Raw genomic sequence first — 19,146 nt, 5'->3', positions numbered from 1 at the left:
ACCTACTTCCACCCCTAGGGGACCCTTTGGCTTATCGGGAAACTTCTTGTAGAACTGTTCTAATAACTTTTCCACTTTTAATTTCCAGCTTTTCACCCAAGTGGCTTCAGACAAAGCGTAGCCCTTATCGCACTAAATACTGCAAGCGACCCCTATTCAACCTAGAGTCTACAATCTTTTCCACCTCAGATTGTGGTTCCCCTCCTATCACTATAAATGGTGTTTCCCCTTATATCTCTAAAGGAGGAGAGAAAGTTTGGGTGGGTGCTCTTATGCTAGACCCATTAACTGGTTTCAACAAGCTACAATGAAATTCTGGGCCAAATTTCCCTAGACTTCTGAGTAGACTGAGCTGAACTGTAAATGGGCTAACTATCTTCACTATCGGGAGTGGACCTAGAAATTTTGGACCAAATTCCTTGCCAAGCATTCCTAATCTTAAGTATTTGTTAGACACAAAAACTTTATCCCCTACATGAAAGGGGTACTGGAGCGAGCGATGGTTCTTAGCTTGCTTCTGGTAGGCTTCTGCTGCATCTGCTAGAGCCTTCTTCGTATTCTCCTAACCTTTCTTTAGTATGTCCATCCATTCATTCAAAGACATGGAGGAGGGAGGTTCTTTAGGCAGCTCAGGCATGGGAGCAAATTCCATGCCACTGGTAATCTGGAAAGGAGTAAATCCAGTGCTGCTGTGACTTGCATTGTTGTACGCCACTTTGGCGAAGGGTAGCAAGTCTGACCAGTTGTCCTGCTGATAGTCCACAAAACACTGGATGTATTGTTCCACCAATGCATTGGCTCTCTCTGCTGCACAGTTCATGCTGGGATGAACCTCTGAACTCAGTTCTTGTGTGGACTCCATGGATCTCAGAACCTGGCTCCAGAACTTGGCTATGAACTGGACTCCGCGGTCTGAAATGATCCTCTTGGGCAATCCATGCAGGCAATAAATGTGTTTCACAAACATTTTCGCTAATTCCTTTGCGGATGGCAACTCTGAGCAAGCGATGAAGTGCGCCTGCTTAGAAACCAAGTCCATAACTGTCCAGATTACTCTGTTTCCACTGCTGTCTGGGAGTTGTACAATGAAGTCCATTGCGACCTCTTCCCATGGTCCGTTAGGACTGGCCACTTGTTGTAGCAGTCCAGACTGGTCTGTTGGGAGCGCCAATTTCACAGCTGTCATCAGCTTATCCTGGCTTCCATTACTGTCATGCTGCGGTTTTCTCTACAAAACATCCCCCAACAAGTTTTTGGGTTCTTGTTGGACAGCTGGGTTTTTTGTCTCTGCTGCAGGTTCTGGGCTCTTGGATTCAATCATCCCTGGCTGGCCCTTTTCCTCCATTGGTGGTATTGGCTCATCCACAATCATCAATTTCCTACCACTGTCTTCCCACTTTATCGTAGGTTTCCACTTGTCAAGCCATGCAAGCCCCAAGATTATTTTCTCCGGCATCTCTGGAGCTACAATGAATCTGAGAAGCTCGCAGTGGCAGCTCACTTGTAACTTCACCAGTTCAGTTTCTAGCATGGGTTGGGCTCCTCCAATTAGCGTTCCATCTACCTGTTCACCCCGAATGGGACAGGCTAAAGGTCTTGTGCTTATGCCTAGTTGCTTGACAATCAACGTGTTGATTAAGCATCAAGTGCAACTGGTACTCACAACTGCTTCAACTTCCCCCTCCAACCCCGTCTTAGGCACTTGGAGATTGACTTGGAAAGCAAAGGGGCAGATGGGTGCATTCACCATTGGGTCATCTTCAGCAATTTCCTCCTCCGAGGCCTCCCCCTTGGTAGGACTCTTTGTCACCTTAAGTTGGGGGTCCTCTTCCAGAGCGTGTTTGCTTTTTCCCTCCTCCGAAGCCTCCCCTTTGGTAGGACTTTTCATCACCTTAAGTTGGGGATCCTCTTCCAGAGGTTGTTGACGCTTTTCCTCCTCTGAGGCCTCCCCCTTGGTAGGACTCTTCATCACCTTAAGTTGGGGATCCTCTTCTAGAGGTTGTTGGGCCAGATGACTCTTTTGTGGTGGCATCTGGGGCCTTTTCTTTTCCGCCGTGGTGGTTGGTGCACACATTTGTGGCAATGGGGCTGGAGCCAAGCACTCTGACTCTTTGTGGCCAAGTTGACAGCAAAGGTGGCATTTTGTTGGGCCCCACGAAGAAAGGGACCTAGTTACATCTCTAAACTTAGGAACCACCTCATCACATTTTTCCACCATCCATTCTGTAGCTAATCCCTTGGTAATCCCTTCCGTTGTTGAGAACCTTTCTCTGTAAGAAGGTTGGGCAAGAACCTTTTGGGGCGTTGCACGGGAGACTGGAACCGGTGGGGAGGTCAATCCCTCGGTTGGCCACTGCCCAGTTGTCTGCCATGGTGCCATCTGCTGAGGAAGGGCAGGTACCAATTGGAATCCCTTCCATCCATGACCTGGGATTAAGACCAATCCCGAGGGTGCCTGATTCACAGGTTGCAATTCACCCAATGATGGTTGGTTAGGGGGTTTTATTTGCCAAGGGCCTCTCTGCTGGCTTGGAGGATTTCTGGCCCAAGGGCCCCTCTGCTGGCTTGGGGGACTTTCCCACGTTGATGGTCCTGGAGGTGCCCACTGGCATCTTAACCATCCACACTCTGGGAAGAAAATCCAATTTAGTAGTGGCTGGTAAGTGGAGGATGTTTGCAAAATCCCTTCTTGCTGGCTGGGTTGAAAATCCCATCTTGCTAGGGATTCTGTCTTCAACTCAGTTGCAGGGCATTGGCTCATTTGGAAGGAGTCAAAATCTCCACTCCAGGGTTTTTCCCAAGCCTTGGCTGGGGGGAAGGAGGGGTAGAATGCACTCACATTTAGTTGTCTGGAGTGGTCCGGGATCTCCATCGGAGCTGACTGCATGAGGGTGGCTGGAATCGCCATTCATCAGATCTGCATTGAGAATAAATACCTCCATTCCACTTCTTTGCATCCGCCACAGACTGGGCTTCTTGCCAGCGGCAATAAATTTTTAAAAGCGAAACTGCTTTTACCTTTGCAGATTTGCAGAGGAACGTCTCATCTCAGCTTCTTATCTCAAAAGGCTTTCTCCTAATTGTTCGCTGATGTTTTACGCTGACCAGAGTGGTTCAGCATTGGAGAAACAGCAAACCTCACCAGCCCCCCTCCCCCCGTAAGGGAGGGGTGCTGGTGATTTATTTTGAAGGGATTATTGGGAAAATGTCAGCGTTCCAAGTATCATGCAGAATTAAATCAGAATCCAAGGCAAAACAATCCTTTTTGTTCCAATTTAATAAGACAGACATTTTAGGCACATCTGTGTTAATCCCAATACTGGAAATGACATCAGAATTCCACCCAGTTAAAAGTTCATGATCTTGTCCCCACACCCACAATCCATCACATGGTCCAATCTTCTTCTTCCACGTTGGCATCCACACCCAGCTTCTTCCGGCCAGGTGTGAAAGTCCGGAGACAAAGGATGACCTTGGCTTCTAGTAAAAAATGAAAACAATACATTCCACAATCTCACTCCTGTCTATCCCCCCCTCCCATTGACTATACTTAAAGAAACAGCATAATGAAATAAGAGAAAGTGTGGCAGGCCAAAATTCTAAAAGGAATATAAATGCAGTCCTGATAGCTATATCCCAGGGCATTGCCGCTGGGTTACACCAAAAGGAAGTTCAGGGCCCTAGACATCATCTGAGTGCACCATGGCGCGACAGGAGCCCACATGTGTAGAGGGGTCCCCAGCACCTGAGGAGGACATAGGGGACCACTGCTCTGTTTCAGAAGAGGGAGAAATCAGGGAAGCCGAGCTTTCAGCAGACGAGGGCATGGATCCCGAACAAAAGGCTTTTTCAGGCTATTCTTTCTGGCCATAAAGCAGGACATGTCTCGTTCTATGGTGGGGTGCGGCGGCATGCACTTTAAAGTGCCGGCATGCCTTCTGGACATTCAGCGGGTTCCGCTGTATGGCTGGAGCGGCGGCATGCACTTTAAAGTGCCGGTGTGCCTTCTGGCCATGCAGCGGGTCCCGTTGTATGGCCAGGGCGGCGTCATGCACTTTAAAGTTCTGGCACGCTTTCTGGCCATAAAGCAAGACATGTCTTGCTCTATAGCAGGATGCGGTGGCATGCACTTTAAAGTGCCAGCGCGTCTTCCAGCCATAAAGCAGGATGTGTCTCGCTCTATGGCGGGACGTGGCAGCATGCACTTTAAAGTGCCGGCGTGCCTTCTGGCCATTCGGTGAGTCCCGCTGTATGGCCGGGGCAATGGCATGCACTTTAAAGTGCCAGCGCGCCTTCCATCCATAAAGCAGGACATGACTCGCTCTATGGCGGGGCACGGCGTCATGCACTTTAAAGTGCCGGCATGCCTTCCGGCCATTCAGCAGGTCCCGCTGTATGGCCGGAGCAGTGGCATGCACTTTAAAGTGCCGGGGTGCCTTCCAGCCATAAAGCAAGACATGTCTCGCTCGCTTAAAAAAATACAAAATGCCATTTTCTGAACACAAGTTTTTTTTGAATTGCAAAATGGCGTCCTCCTCTGCCTCTGAGCCGATTGACAATGTGGTGGAGCTGTCAAAAGACACTGATAGCCCCTGGATGGAATCAGGAACTTCTACCCTGGACTCAGCTTCCTTGCCTTCCACCTCCACCAACGCAGAGGCTGGCAAGGCTCATAGGAAGAGCTCCAAAGCTTCGGCCAAATCAGTTAAGGCTAAGAAATCCTCTAAGCCCAGCATTAGATTTGAGAAACAAAAAGACAAGAGCACTTGAGCGCATATTTAAAAAGGCTTCCAACAAGAAGGCTCTCTCCTCCTATTCCTTAGGCAGGAGACAGCATTCCCAAGGTAAGTCATCTCTGCAACTCTCCCCTGAGGGCAGGGAGGATAGGGAGGACCCCTTTATCTATCTATTTCCCATTGATGTCTGTGGCATTTGGGAATCTGCGCATGAAGCACAAACCCCTTTGTTAGCCAGGGAACATACCCAGCAATCTAACATTGCCAGAATGGACACAATTCCATCTACTTCTACTGGATTCCGCCCTGACCAGTTTAATTCACTGTGCATGGCCAACTTCCAGGACATTATAGCTAATGCTATATCCCAGGGCATTGCCGCTGGGTTACACCAAAAGGAAGTTCAGGGCCCTAGGCAATCATCTGGGTGCACCATGACGCCACAGGAGCCCACATGTGTAGAGGGGTCCCCAGCACCTGAGGAGGACATAGGGGACCACTGCTCTGTTTCACTGGAGGGAGAAATCAGGGAAGCCGAGCTTTCAGAGGACGAGAACATGGAGCCCAAACAAAAGATTTTTTCAGGGCTATTCCCATCCCCTGTTCCAGTCCCTGCTTTTCAAAGCAAAAGCTGTGAATTTGGGATCCAAACTTTCGGCTGTCCCCACTCGTCCAGTAGCTGTCTCTGCGGAAACTTTGTTTTCAGAGTAAACACCCCCCCCCCCGCAACTGAGACGGTGCCTAGTCCTAAGATCTTTGTGGATCTAGTCCAACGTCAGTGGGCTGCTCCAACTTCTGGCCCAATGCCTTCTGCAATAGACAAAACGTTATTTAATGACATGGCCCAGTTCCTGTCAATTCCAACCATTGATGCCCTCTATATCTTGGCCAATATGCCGGGGGCCCGTAGGATGTCCTAAAACCGGAGGACAAGAAAGTGGACCTCACGTTGCAATGTGGCCACCAGGCAGTGGCATGGACGGTCCGTGCTTCCTTCTTTACTCGTTCCTGCCTCCTCTGGTTGCAAGACCTGCAGCAGCGAATCCCCATCGCTGACTTTCGAGCCCACCAGGATATCGCCAAACTGGTGGCAGCCATCCAGTTCACGTCACTTGCTATGTTTACCTCTGCTAGGTTCGCCTCCAGGGCTATGGTGTCTTCAGTGGCCTCCTGCAGATTGTTGTGGCTGCGACAATAGCAGGCTGATGTGCGCCACAAATGGCATTTGGCATTGGCTCCATTCAAAGGAGGTTTACTGTTTGGAGATATCCTGGATCCTTTTCTGGTGGAGAATGAGAAGAGGAAAGTTCTCCCTACATCACTAAAGAATGGTTTCTCCCGGTCAGCTCCCTACCCCAGGCGGCCTGCCTTTCGAGGACAGGACTTTGGTTCGTCCTTTCAGAACCAGGACTTTGGTTCATCCTTTCGGAGGTCAGACTATGGGGCCCAGAGGTTTAGACAGCAGGGAGGTTATACTCCAAGACAGAGGAACCAGACAGATCATTACCAGAGGGCTAAATCTTCCAAGCATCCCTTCCACAGAGGCAGGGGTCATTTTTATCACCAAAACTAACCTTCCGGCCCCCAGTTGCCCCATCGGAGGCCAGTTTGCTGATCAGTGGGATAATACCACCTCCGATTCATGGGTTAGAGGAACAGTTAGATGGGCTTGCCCTTGAGTTTATCTCCCAAGGCTCTTCCAGACCTGCCTGATATCAGCTAACCCAGCTCGCAGACGCCTCATGCAGGAGGCGATACAACATCTGTTGGACTTATGGGCCATGCAGCTGGTACCGGAGAAGCAGCAAGGTCAGGGATACTATCACATACTCTTCATTATTTCCAAGGCCTTGAGGGGACTGGAGAGCCATTCTTTTTTTTTTTTTAATAATTTTTTTATTAAACAACACACACACACACACACACACACACACAAAACCATCATCACATACAGCTTGTCGTTTGGTTACAAGTGTTTTTGCATCCATATTCTCGAATAGCATTTACCATCACGGATTTTTCATCTAGTATAACTAAATACCTCACTTTCATTGTACAATATATGTTCAATTACAATTAGTATGATTATTTTTTTTCCAATAAACCTAATTCCTTTACATTCTTGATTGTCTATTTGATAACAGTATACCTTTATATAATCACAAATCCCAATATGAAAAAAATTACCAACCATTTATATTTGTATGTCACTATTTTCAATTATGCATAATTCTACCAATCAACTATCGGGTATGCTTATGTTCATTATTGTCCTTGTACCTCATACATTCAAACAGAAATATTATTCATTCATTTTTCAACAGAATATTCTAAATAAGTCACTACATATATATACCCATTTTTAATTACTTCCTTACTAAAATTATTTATCAACAACAAGATATCTTTGTAATATATTCTTAGGGTTATATATTATATCACCGATCCTCTATCAAGTATACATAAAATCATTGCTGTCCTTATCCATTTTAAAACAAAAGTTCTAAAGTATTCAATTCATATATGTATCAGTTTTTCATTGTATTGTTGTTAATCTATTTCACAGCATAATTGTATTATCATTTAACTCCTTCAGTTAAAACATGAGTAAAACATTTTTCATTTCCAAGTTTTTCCCCCCCACCACTGATAAAACAAATCCCATATCTTATAAAATTGCTCGCCATTCTTGATCTTAAAAAGTTGAACCATTTTATGTTACAAGAGATTTAAGATGCATTCTTTACAAACCATTCTGGGTGGCATCAGACATGGAGATTTTCTTACCTCAATTGATTTAACAGAGGCTTACCTACATATTCCTATTTTATCCCTCCATGCACAATTCCTTAGATTCTCTTACTTAGGTCATCATTTCCAGTATACAGCAATGCCCTTTGGGCTTTCCTCTGCATCTCGGGTATTTATGAAGATGTTGGCGGCCTTAGCAGCAGCACTGAGAGAGGTGTCCATCAGATTACAGTGCTATTTAGATGACAATTTTATACAGTCATCTTCGGTGAGTCAGGCATGTAGGGGCGTCAGGATCACCATGCAGACTCTTCAGGACTATGGCCTTTCGATTAACGTACTCAAAAGCCATCTACAACCTACCCTCAGGTTGGTGCACCTTGGAGCACTAATTGATACCACTGATTGCAGAGTTTTCCTGTCTCAGGAAAGACAGGTAGCCCTTAGAATCTTAGCAAGCCAGGTGGCTAGGGAACGAAGGGTTTCCTTTGCCAAACTCTCTAAATTGCTGGTGTCCGCTATTGGGATTGTCCCCTGGGCATGGTTACACTCTAGAGACCTCCAATGGTTTCTCTTGCCATTTCAGAGGAGACTCTTAAGCTGTTCCTTGGCAAAGGTCTTCATTCTGGTGGAGATCTATCGTTCCCTCCTATGGTGGAAATTCCAAGCAATCACCAGGGGTTGCCAATTCAAAGAACAGAACACACTGACAGTCACAACAGATGCCAGTCTGTTTGGCTAGGGGGCCCACCTCCAGGTGCAGATGGCACAGGGGACAGGGGGACCAGACTCACAATATAAACTGGTTGGAGTTACAAGCAGTCCACTTGGCCCTCCGCCACTTCCATCAGACAGTGTCGGGCAAGCATATACTTATGCTAACAGACAATGTGGCAGCCAAGGTTCACATAAACCGGCAGCAAGGGACCAGATCATGGTCTCTCATGGTTGAGGCCAAGACTTTGGGCTGAGAGGAACTTGTTATCCCTCATCGCGGAGCATATATCAGGGTTAGCAAATGTGCAGGCAGAGTGGCTCAGCTGAGCAGTTGTGGACAATGCCGAACGGTGCCTGCACCCATCAATCTTCCAGGACATTGTGGACCAATTCAGCCTCCTGGTGATTGACCTATTCACCACCACTCACAACACACAGCTCCTCCGGTTCTATTATCGGTTACCAGCACAACGGGTGGAAGGGGTGGACACCCTCCCCCTCCTTCATACCCAAGGTGTGCTCCTGCTTTCACTGGGCTCACGAGCTTATTCTACCAAATTTCTGCCCGCAACTTGCACATCCTCTAGAGAGAAAGTGGCACACCTTGAACGTCAGGAGGGCCCAAAAGGTCTATTTGAAAAGGACCTTACCATTTAGGAAATCAGAGACACTGTTTGTGTCCTTCCAGCTGGCCTCCCTGGGCAGGAAAGTAACATCTTCAACCATAGAATGAGGGCTTGTATTGCCACTGCATACCAATCTCAGTTTACGCCAGTTCCAGGAAGATTAACCACACACTCTACCAGGAGCACTGCCACCACTGCCACCTGGGAAACACAAGCTTCCTTGGCGGAGATCTGTAGGGCAGCTATGTGAGATTCCCTGTCCCCTTTTATAAAAAAAATATAAATTGGACAGCTTCGTATTGGCTGATGCAGCCTCCAGACCAGTCGTACACCCTCCCAGGGGACAGATCCAGCTTTGATATGCCCCAGTTTGAATGCGACCTCCACCACTATGGAGAAAGGGTGTTGGTTCTTACCTGAGACACCTATTCTCATAGTGTGGAGGTAACATCCAGCCCCTCCCAAGGGAAGACTGATCCTCCTTTTTGTCTGATTGATATATGTTAACTGACTCTACTATTAGATACCGCTACAGGATCACATCAAGGGCAATATTTTGGCCAGGGACACAGGATGTCTGCACTACTTTCTGGGGAGGATGACACATTGAGTCTGATCAGATTCCTTCTCCAAAACCTGGGTTTGCCTAGCAACAGGGGCATGGCTTAACACCCTTATCAGACTCAGTCCTATCAGTGAGGAGATGAAGGTCAACCCAGTCTGGATGCTACCTCCATACTATGAGAATAGGTGTCTTAGGTAAGAACCAATGTCCTTTTTGAGGTTCTAAACCTGTTGCATACCGCTCCTTGACTGTTTAATTTTGTCCCAAAAAGGAGTCAATAACATTATCAAGTTTATAATAATGTAAAAAAAATAGAGATATTCTCCCCATAATCATAATAAAGAATGTCTGCACATCTGAAAAATTAATTTTGTTAGAAAAAATTCTTCCTGGTATGTGACATTTCATGGATATAATGAGATTTAAAACATGATAAATTGAACTCTGTAAATCCTTATTATGTTTCATACTAAAGCTTAGGCTTTATATAATACTTTTATTTCAGCAGATTATTTTTTTATAGACTAAAATCTAGTGATTCACATCTTTAACCTTAACCATGGGAGTCAAATATCCCATGAAAAATAAAAAAGATAATTATCGGAATATAAAAATCTGTAAGTATATTAGAGTTTGCAGCACTTTCACTGGAATTCTAATCCAAGTTTAATGGTACCATGATCTGCATTCCAGAAGAAAGACAGACCATAGATTTTAATGTTAAATTTCAAAGAGAATGTGTATTTTAATAGCTACATGTATACAGTGCATTCAGAAAATACCCCCTTCACTTTTGTCAATTTTGTTATGCTGCAGCCTGATTCTACAGTTGTTGAAATTCATTTTTTCTCATTAATCTACACTCAGAATCCCATAATGATAAAATGAAAACAGAATTTTAGAAATGTCTTATTTAAAAGAAAAAACTGAAATATCACATTGGCATAAATATTCAGACTCTTTGCAACACTTGAATTTAGTTCCTATTTCTCTTGATCGTTACTGACATGTTTCTACACCTTGATTGGAATCAATCCATGGTACATTAAATTGATTGGACATGACTTGGAAAGGCACACACTTCTCTATAGAGGACCTCACAGCTGACAATGCATATTGTAGCAGAGCAAAAGCCAGGAGGTCAAAGGAACTGCCTGCAGGGCTCAGAGACAGGATTATTGCAAAGCACAGATCTGGGGAAAGCTACAATAAAATTTCTACTGCACTGAAAGTCCCTAAGAGCACAGTGACCTCTACAATTCTCAAATGAAAGAAGTTTGGCACAAATAGCTTTTCCAAGAGTTGATTGCCCAGTCAAACTGAGCAATAGGGAGAGAAGGCCTTAGTAAGAGAGGTGATCAAGAATCTGATGGTCACTATAACTGAGTTATAGAGATACTGTGTGGAGATGGGACAGAGTTAAAGAAAGACAACCATTATTCCACCTCCACTGATCTGGACTTTATGTCAGCCTCTCTTCAGTGCAAAACCCATGAAAGCCCACTTGGAGTTTGCAAAAAAGCATCATGGGGTGGCAGTGTTTTTCAGTAGCAGGACTGGAAGACTGGTCAGGGTAGAGGGAAAACTGAATGGAGCAAAGTACAGGGATATCCTCAAGGAGAACCTGTTCCACAGCAGTCAGGACCTCAGACTTTCCAATATGACAACAATCCTAAACACGCAGCCAAGACAACACAGGAGCGGATTAGGGGAAACTCTGTAAACGTTGTAGAGTGGCCCTTACTTGAATCCTATTAAACATCTCTGAAGGGACCTGAAAACGGCTTCACACCAATAATTGCCATCCAACCTGACTATGCTTTAGAGGACTTGCAAGGAACAATGGCAGAAAATCCCCCAATCCAGGTGTACAAACCTTGTTGTGTCATACCCCAAAAGACTCAAGGTTATAATTGCTGCCAAAGTGATTCAACAAAGTACAGAGTGAAGGGTATGAATACTTATGCCAGTATGATATTTCAGTTTTTTATTTTTAATAAATTTATAGATATTTTAAAATTTTTGTTTTCATTTTGTCATTATGGAGTACTGAATATAGGTTAATGAGAAAAAATGAATTTCAACAACTGTAGGTAGAGAGAAATGCAGTAGATAAGTAGGGAGAGAGAGAGTAGGTAGGTAGGTGATAAAGGGATAGAAAGAGAGAGAAATAGAGAAATACAGTAGGTAGGTAGGTAGGTAGGTAGGTAGGTAGGTAGGTAGGTAGAGGGATAGAGAGAGAAATAGAGAGAGAGAGAAATACAGTAGGTAGGTAGGGAGAGAGAGTGTGTGTAGGTAGGCATATAGGTAGAGGGATAGAGAGAGAGAGAGAAATACAGTAGATAGGTAGGTGTTTCTGCTGGCACAGCACTTGATCAATGTAATTCTCATCAGTTAGTTAAAGAGCTTTCCAAAAGGAAAAAAAAAGTTTTTGCACTCTGCAAACCTCCCAAAAACGGTCCATTTTTCACAAAAATGGGCCCATTTTTTTTCAAATAAAAGGCATAAATAGCCTTGGTGGGGATTGCAGAGTGCTTCAGGGGGTGGGAACCAAAAATAAGCAAAAAAACCAGCCCGTTTTTCATGAAAACGGGCCTGTTTTTGTCAAAAAAAAAATTGCATGCATAGCCTTATGGAGGCTTATAGAGTGCTGCTGGGGGCTGGGGGGGGCAAAAACAGCCCATTCTTTGCTCATTTCTGCCCTCCCCAGCCCCCAGGAGCTTCCATAAGGGTATGCACGGCCATTTTGGTGAAAGGGACTGGGTCTCATGAGGCAAAAAATGCTGTATTCAGTGTAAGACACACCCAGATTCTCAGCCTCTTTTTTGAGGAAAAAAGGTGTATCTTATACTCCGAAAAATACTGTATTTAAAAGATACTTTGAAAGTGACAGTACTTAAGAAGACTACAGGTATCTCTATGTTCTTAACTCTACACTTTTTCTAGCAACAATAGTAGTAACACAGTTGTTTCCCTCAGCTCTTAACCCTATAATTTTGTTCACCCTCCTATATAATGGTGCTTAAAAGTCTGTGAAAACTTTTGAATTTTTGGTATTTCTGCATAAATACTGCATGATCTAAAATATAATTTATTCTCCACAAAGTCATAAAAATAGATAAAGAGAATTCAATTAAACAAATAATAAAAACATTTGTTCATTTATATATTGATAAAAATGATCAAAAGCTACACATCTGTATACGGCAAAAGAATATGAACCTTTGCTTTTAGTAACTGGTGTTCTCCGCTTGATAGCAACTAAACATTTTCAATAGCTATTGATAAATCCTGTATATTAGTTTGCAGGAGTTTTATCCCGTTTCTACACATAGAACTGTTTTAATTCAGGGATATTGGTGGTTTTCCATGCATCATCTGCCTACTTCACGTCTGTCTACAACATTTTTATAAGACTAAATGAAGATTTTGACTTGGCTGATACAAAATATTAATTTTCTACTACTTTAATCATTTTTATGGTCTCTCAAGTTTAGTTCACCACAGGAAGGTGCAGTCACTAGAGGCAGGGGAGGCGTGGCTTCACCAGTCATGAGGGGAAAAAAAGAATTTTAAAGAATTTTTTTAAAATAATTAAAGCCAAGATAGTTGCTGCCAGATTCCAAGTCACAGTGACTTGGAGTCTGCTTAGTGTTAACTATAGGAGGAGGCGAGAGAACTATGGGCCTCTTGTGCATAAGGAATTTTTCGCCTTTTAAGAATTAAGCAAGGATTAAAAACCGAAAAATTTCGTATGCAAAGGAGGCACGTGATTCTCCCGCCTCCTGATCTGGGAGCAGCGAATCATGTCTTGCACTTGAGCGACTGTGCAATCTAGCAGCAGGAGCCTTGCTTGTAAAACGCGCCTGTGTGAGCAAGTTCAACTCTCCACTTTGCATTGTGGAAGCCGCCAAGAGCAGAACCATCAGAAGACTTAGAGGTCACTTATTTCAAAAACTCTCCCTTAAGTCTTAAACTTGACGCTGGGCTGGTTGGTTTTAGGGTGTTATGATCCAAGTCTTTTTGGATAGTTCAGGGATTTTCAATTTTTTTCAGTGGTTTTCTAAAAACAATGCATGATTTTTTTTGTGAGATCGTCTCCCAATAATTGATAAATAATTGGGAGTCACCAAGTGCCTTTGCTGCAGACCCGGCAGCAAAGGCACTTGGTGGCTCTCACGATGCCAAGTGCCCCACAGCCTCTGAGGCCAACATTCATGCCGCCGCCAATGCCGCCGCCCGCCCACGGCATCGGCGGCAGCATGAATGGTGGCGGCGGCAGCGGGGCACTATGCATCGCAGGAACTTCATCGGCCGTCGCTGCCGCTTCCTCCGCTACCACCACTTTCCCCTCTGCCCTGGCTGCGGCTTATGCTGCGTTCAGAGTGCTGTCTTTTCGGAATGCCCCGCCGAAGCCCCAGCACTGTGTCTGCTATAGAGTGGGATGCATCCCGCCTGTATGGCAGGCACAGTGCCGGGGCTTTAAAGCCCTGCCGCTGTGTCCGCCATAGAGCGGGATGCATCCTGCCTGTATGGCGGACACAGCAGCGGGGCTTCAGTGGGACTTTTGGAAAGCCACGCCAGGGCTTTGGCGGGGCTTTCCAAAAGCCCTGCCGAAGCCCCGGTGCTGGCAGACATAGGGCGGTAGACATATGGTGGCTTTTGCCCGCTTTCCTCACCAGCCATAAAGCTCACTGCACATCACTGGTTCACCAAGACCCTGATATTTTCCTGTAGAATTTATCAATGCAATTCAGAATGTTTAATTTCATCAGTGAACATTTGCTATGCAGCAATCTAGGAAAGATGATTCACAAATAGAAACATTCTGAAAATGGAATTACCCCTTATTCAGTTGGTTTGATTGTAAGCTTTCTACATAGCTAAAGTTACATGGTTTTACCCAAGTCTGCCATTAATTTGTACTTTTGTTTTACTGTTAAGTATGTGGCTGTTTTACTGTTAAGTATGTGTTTATGAATTTTCAAACTGGCATTGTGATTTAAACATGCTGCTATTTTTAGTATATTAAAATAGCGTAATATTTGTATTTGTTGAATCTCTACTCATTTTACCAATAAAAAGTAAGAGGGAGGGAAGTAAATATTATTTAATGTTAACGTTATTTTTGTTACTTTAATTCTTCAGATTAAAGCCTGATCTGTTGCATATATTGATAAGAATACTAGTTAAGTATTTATTTATTTAAATATCTAGGTATTTTATCCCAACCAAGATACCGATTCTTAGATGACTGCATTAGAATTTCCATTCATGTTTTCAAAATCATTCTTGAGATTGTTCTGTCACAATTTATATTGGCTGTGGCAAGACCAAAATAATAAATATTGTAGTAAGTAGAAAAACTACTATCCTGCCCATTGTCAATTGCAATACTGCATTTAGAAGGGCTAAGTAATTGGTTTGAACCCTTTGTTCACTTTCAGTTGTCATTTGATATTTATCATATCAGTGCAGTGCCTCATGAAGGTTCACAATATCTTGAGTCAGTCAGGTAAAATAAGATTTGTCCCATTAATTGCAAAGTGATAGGGAATTTGTGACTCTCCAAGTATTGCTGAACTACAGCTCTCAAAACTTTCATGTAGCATAGCCAGAATGAAGAATGCTATATGTGCACCAACATTTAGAGAACCATATTTCTTGTCCCAGTGTTCATAAAAAGTAATAGTGAAACTTATGAAGTATGACATTAGTAGCCTAATTGGTGCTGGAATTTCCAACTTTAACCTATGTGGCCATTAGGCAAAACATAATGTGACCACTTCACTTAGGACAACAGTTTTGGTAGTCCAGGTTGACTTGTTAGGCCACAACAATACAGTTGTTAGGTCAGGATCTCAGGCTTCTTCTAACGTGCTGTGTTCACTTTTGCTTCAACTCCCCTCATCTTTGTTTTTGGCCTCAAATATATATGTAGGTATGTAATTATATGTATGTAAAATACTGCAACATGAGTATACAACAACAGTAAACAAAACTCTTGTTTTTAATCACATAGCATATAAACAATGATCACATACATGGGGAGAAGAAGGAGTTTGTATGTCGATGGCTTGATTGTTCTCGAGAGCAGAAACCATTCAAGGCCCAGTACATGCTAGTTGTACATATGAGGAGACACACAGGAGAAAAGCCACACAAATGCACTGTGAGTAAACACTGTTATACTAAACAAAGAGGCGCCTACTAATTTGCTTCCTTCTATTTGAATACAGTTTGGTCACATTAAAATGTGTTTAAAATATTATGTTTGTACACTGTTGGAGTTTCTTCTTATTCATAAATTATCTACATATGTCAGTAACATTGATTTTATTTGCTAGAGAGCATACTGTGAACAATATGCAAAAAGTCTTTCAAAGTGGACACACCTGAAATGGGATTAAAAATGAAACAATGGGTATATAATGCAATAAGATAAATATGCCCCAACCTGTTATCCCATTGGGGCAGGGGGGAATAGAGCTAGAAAACAGAAAAGAAATGGAGCATCTTCTCTATAAAGTTTTGCATTTCAAATCAGAACTTGTTCCATTTAATGACATTTTGTAAATGTCATTTGTCCTGAATATGCCATTTCTATGAATCAGCCCTACAAAAATATAACAGAATCCATCTTCATCTAGCCCAGCGGTTCTCAACCTGTGGGTCGGGATCCCTTTGGGGGTTTCACAGGGGTCGCCTAAGACCATTGGAAAACACATATTTTCGATGGTCTTAGGAACCGAGACACCAATTTTATGGTTGGGGGTCATCACAACATGAGGAACTGTATTAAAGGGTTGCGGCATTGGGAAGGTTGAGAACCACTGATCTAGCCAGATACTTCATGAAAAAAGGTATTAAGACACTAGGCTGTTTTAAGTAACTGGATTTCAAGATATATATCCTTTCTGCATAAAATTGAACCAGTTATTAGGATTAATAGCTTTAAAAAGTAATCTTCTACAAGTATAGTATGTTTGTTTTTTTAAAAAAATGAGTAGGTTAATAAACATTACCCTATCTTATGATATTGAATGTTATAAGTATTTCCACTTGATGAGTTTTAACCTGTCAAACAGCCTCAGGACATCTGGAGACTACCAGGTTAGGGAAGGCTTTATATGGGCCTTTTTAAAATCACTATATCTAAAAAGTTGGACTGAATTAAATCCAAATGTGCATGCTGTCTCTTTTTGTGGGGTAGTCAAACAGACACATTAATCATAAAATCCTACGTTTTCCCAGTGTCTTATAATATCAAAATAATTTGTTATTTCTTTGTGTAAAAGCATCCTTCCTAAACTAGGAAACTAACTAGGCTTTTATTTTAAGATTATAGCAAGCTCCTTAAAATAAAAGAAGAAAATCTAGAACATAATGCTACTATGACTAGATCTTGAAAGCTGTGTTGCCTTTCATGTTGAGTATTTTACTGTATTATTTTTTTCCCCACACTTCATCTTCTATAAAGAAATGTTTAGAATAATATAATAGTGCATTTTGCCCTCAGTTTGAAGGATGTATGAAGGCCTATTCCAGGCTAGAAAACTTGAAAACCCACTTGAGATCTCACACTGGAGAGAAACCATATGTTTGTGAACATGAGGGTTGTAACAAAGCATTTTCAAATGCATCTGATCGTGCCAAACATCAAAACAGAACTCATTCTAATGAGGTAAGAAAACACATGGTTTATATAATCCTTAAAGAATGCTTAAGTGTAGTGCTATCAAAAGTATTTATTGTAAAACATTAGTTTATGGTTCAACTATATATTAAAAATACATAAAGACATGAAACTCAAGAAAAAAGATGATTTAGAAGCAACTAATTGCTTTTAGAATCCAAGTTTTCTTTTTCAAATATGCTTCAACTGCTGGGACATAAGGAATAACTTTGATTCTGCAACATCCAACTAAATAAAATCCTGTTTGAGTCATGAGATAAACCCAAACAATGCACTCTCTGATGGTATTATAAGGAAGATTTAGTCAAGTTTTTATGAGTGACGTCTACCTCAGCCAAAAATATGAGCATTTGTTTAACTCAAACAATTCTAGCCAGATTTTTCCTGAAATGTGCCCAATGGATTTTATCATATGTTTGAATATTGATTCCTTCTCTCTCTCTCTCTCTCTCTCTCTCTCTCTCTCTCTCTCTCTCTCTCACTCTCACTCTCACTCTCACTCTCACTCTCACTCTCACTCTCACTCACTCACGCTGGAAGTATGACATGCTTGCTAGAAAAAAAAAACAGATACTGTAGATAATCTGCAGCTGCATCACTACTGATAATTTATCTCATTACCCACTTTTCATCTTCTTTAACTTTTGGTTAGTGATTACAGACATAAACGTGATGTGTCTTGTCACAACAGGTACATGTACAACCAATGCTATACAAGCGTTCCTTGGATGCACATTTTTTCTTTTCTGTTTGGAGATTGGTCTTTAATATTTGAAAAAGACAAACAACGGGCTTGTTAGAAGCAGAATAAAATATTCCATCCAATTAATTAAGATGGTGTACCCAAACCAAAACCAATGATACCATTTTTTCCATTTTCAGAAACCCTATGTCTGCAAAATACCAGGCTGCACAAAGCGCTATACAGACCCAAGTTCTCTCCGAAAACATGTAAAAACTGTGCATGGTCCTGAAGCACATGTCACCAAGAAACAACGTGGAGATATCCACCCAAGACATCCACCACCAAGAGATCAAGGCAATCATTCCCAAACCAGATCCCCAGGCCACCTGACTCAGGGTGCAATTGATGAACAAAAGGGCCTCAGCAACACTACCTCAAAGCAAGAAGAATGTCTCCAAGTTAAAACTGTTAAGTCAGAGAAGCCAGTGGTAAGCGTCTATTTCTTTTTATTCTTTAGATATAAAATTATACATTGATTATTGTTGTTGTTGTTGTTGTTATATACTTTATTCATTAAACATGAAACTCAGCCAACTGAACATTAAAAAATGCATTACAAATACCAGTGACTGGTACTAGTGGTTGATACGGTTTGCTGCCAGGGTCCTAGGGATCAACCAAGTACCTTCTTAAAATATAAGATGTTCCAAGTAGCACAGTTTTTTGCAGTTCCGCTGGTGTTATTGCAGGAAACTGCAATTCGTTGATGTATCTTGTAAAATTCTTGGACATGGGGCCAAGTGCCCCGATGACAATGGGTATCACTGTTACATGCTTCATCCATAGCCGTGTAGTTTCGATGGCCAGGTCGCAATATTTCATGATTTTTTTCTAGTTCTTTTTCTTCGACTGGCATCTCCAGGAACAGTGATATCAATAAACTGTACACTTCAGCCCTCTACAACCGTGATATCTGGCGTGTTGTGCTCCAAATGACAATCGGTTTGTATTCGAAAGTCCCACAAAATCTTCACCTTCTCATTTTTGATAACTTTTTCCACTTTATGTTCCCATGACTTTCTGGATATAGGTAAATCATATTTTTTAAATAATGACCAGTGGAGTAATTTAGCAACTCGGTGATGTCTTGCTTTGTAATCAGTTTGTGCGATTTTGCACATATTAAATGTGAAACACTTTGTTATTGCAAAGTCGGCAGTTTGGGTTGTCCGTGGATTTTTGAATCTTTGCTTTCATGGCATTAGTTTGTAGTGCTTGTTCTTGAGCAGCCAGTATTAAACCCTCTGTTTCTTTTTTGATAGTTCCCATCTTACACCATGTCCATGTCAAGTTGTCATCACATTTTTCTT

At 42.6% G+C, this 19,146-nt stretch overlaps 1 protein-coding gene across 1 annotated transcript in view; it reads left to right on the top strand.

The window, feature by feature from the left end:
* GLI3 (GLI family zinc finger 3) overlaps positions 1 to 19,146 on the top strand; it is a 119,630-nt gene that overhangs the window by 75,596 nt on the left and 24,888 nt on the right. Inside the window, exons 8-10 of the mRNA XM_032235877.1 lie at positions 15,418 to 15,567; positions 16,915 to 17,079; positions 17,974 to 18,264. Coding sequence (XP_032091768.1) covers positions 15,418 to 15,567; positions 16,915 to 17,079; positions 17,974 to 18,264 — 606 coding nt within the window. The remainder of the gene's footprint in view (positions 1 to 15,417; positions 15,568 to 16,914; positions 17,080 to 17,973; positions 18,265 to 19,146) is intronic.

Source organism: Thamnophis elegans, chromosome Z (assembly GCF_009769535.1).
Source record: "Thamnophis elegans isolate rThaEle1 chromosome Z, rThaEle1.pri, whole genome shotgun sequence".
Lineage (NCBI taxonomy): Eukaryota > Metazoa > Chordata > Lepidosauria > Squamata > Colubridae > Thamnophis > Thamnophis elegans.
This window is presented reverse-complemented; position numbering and strand designations above follow the sequence as displayed.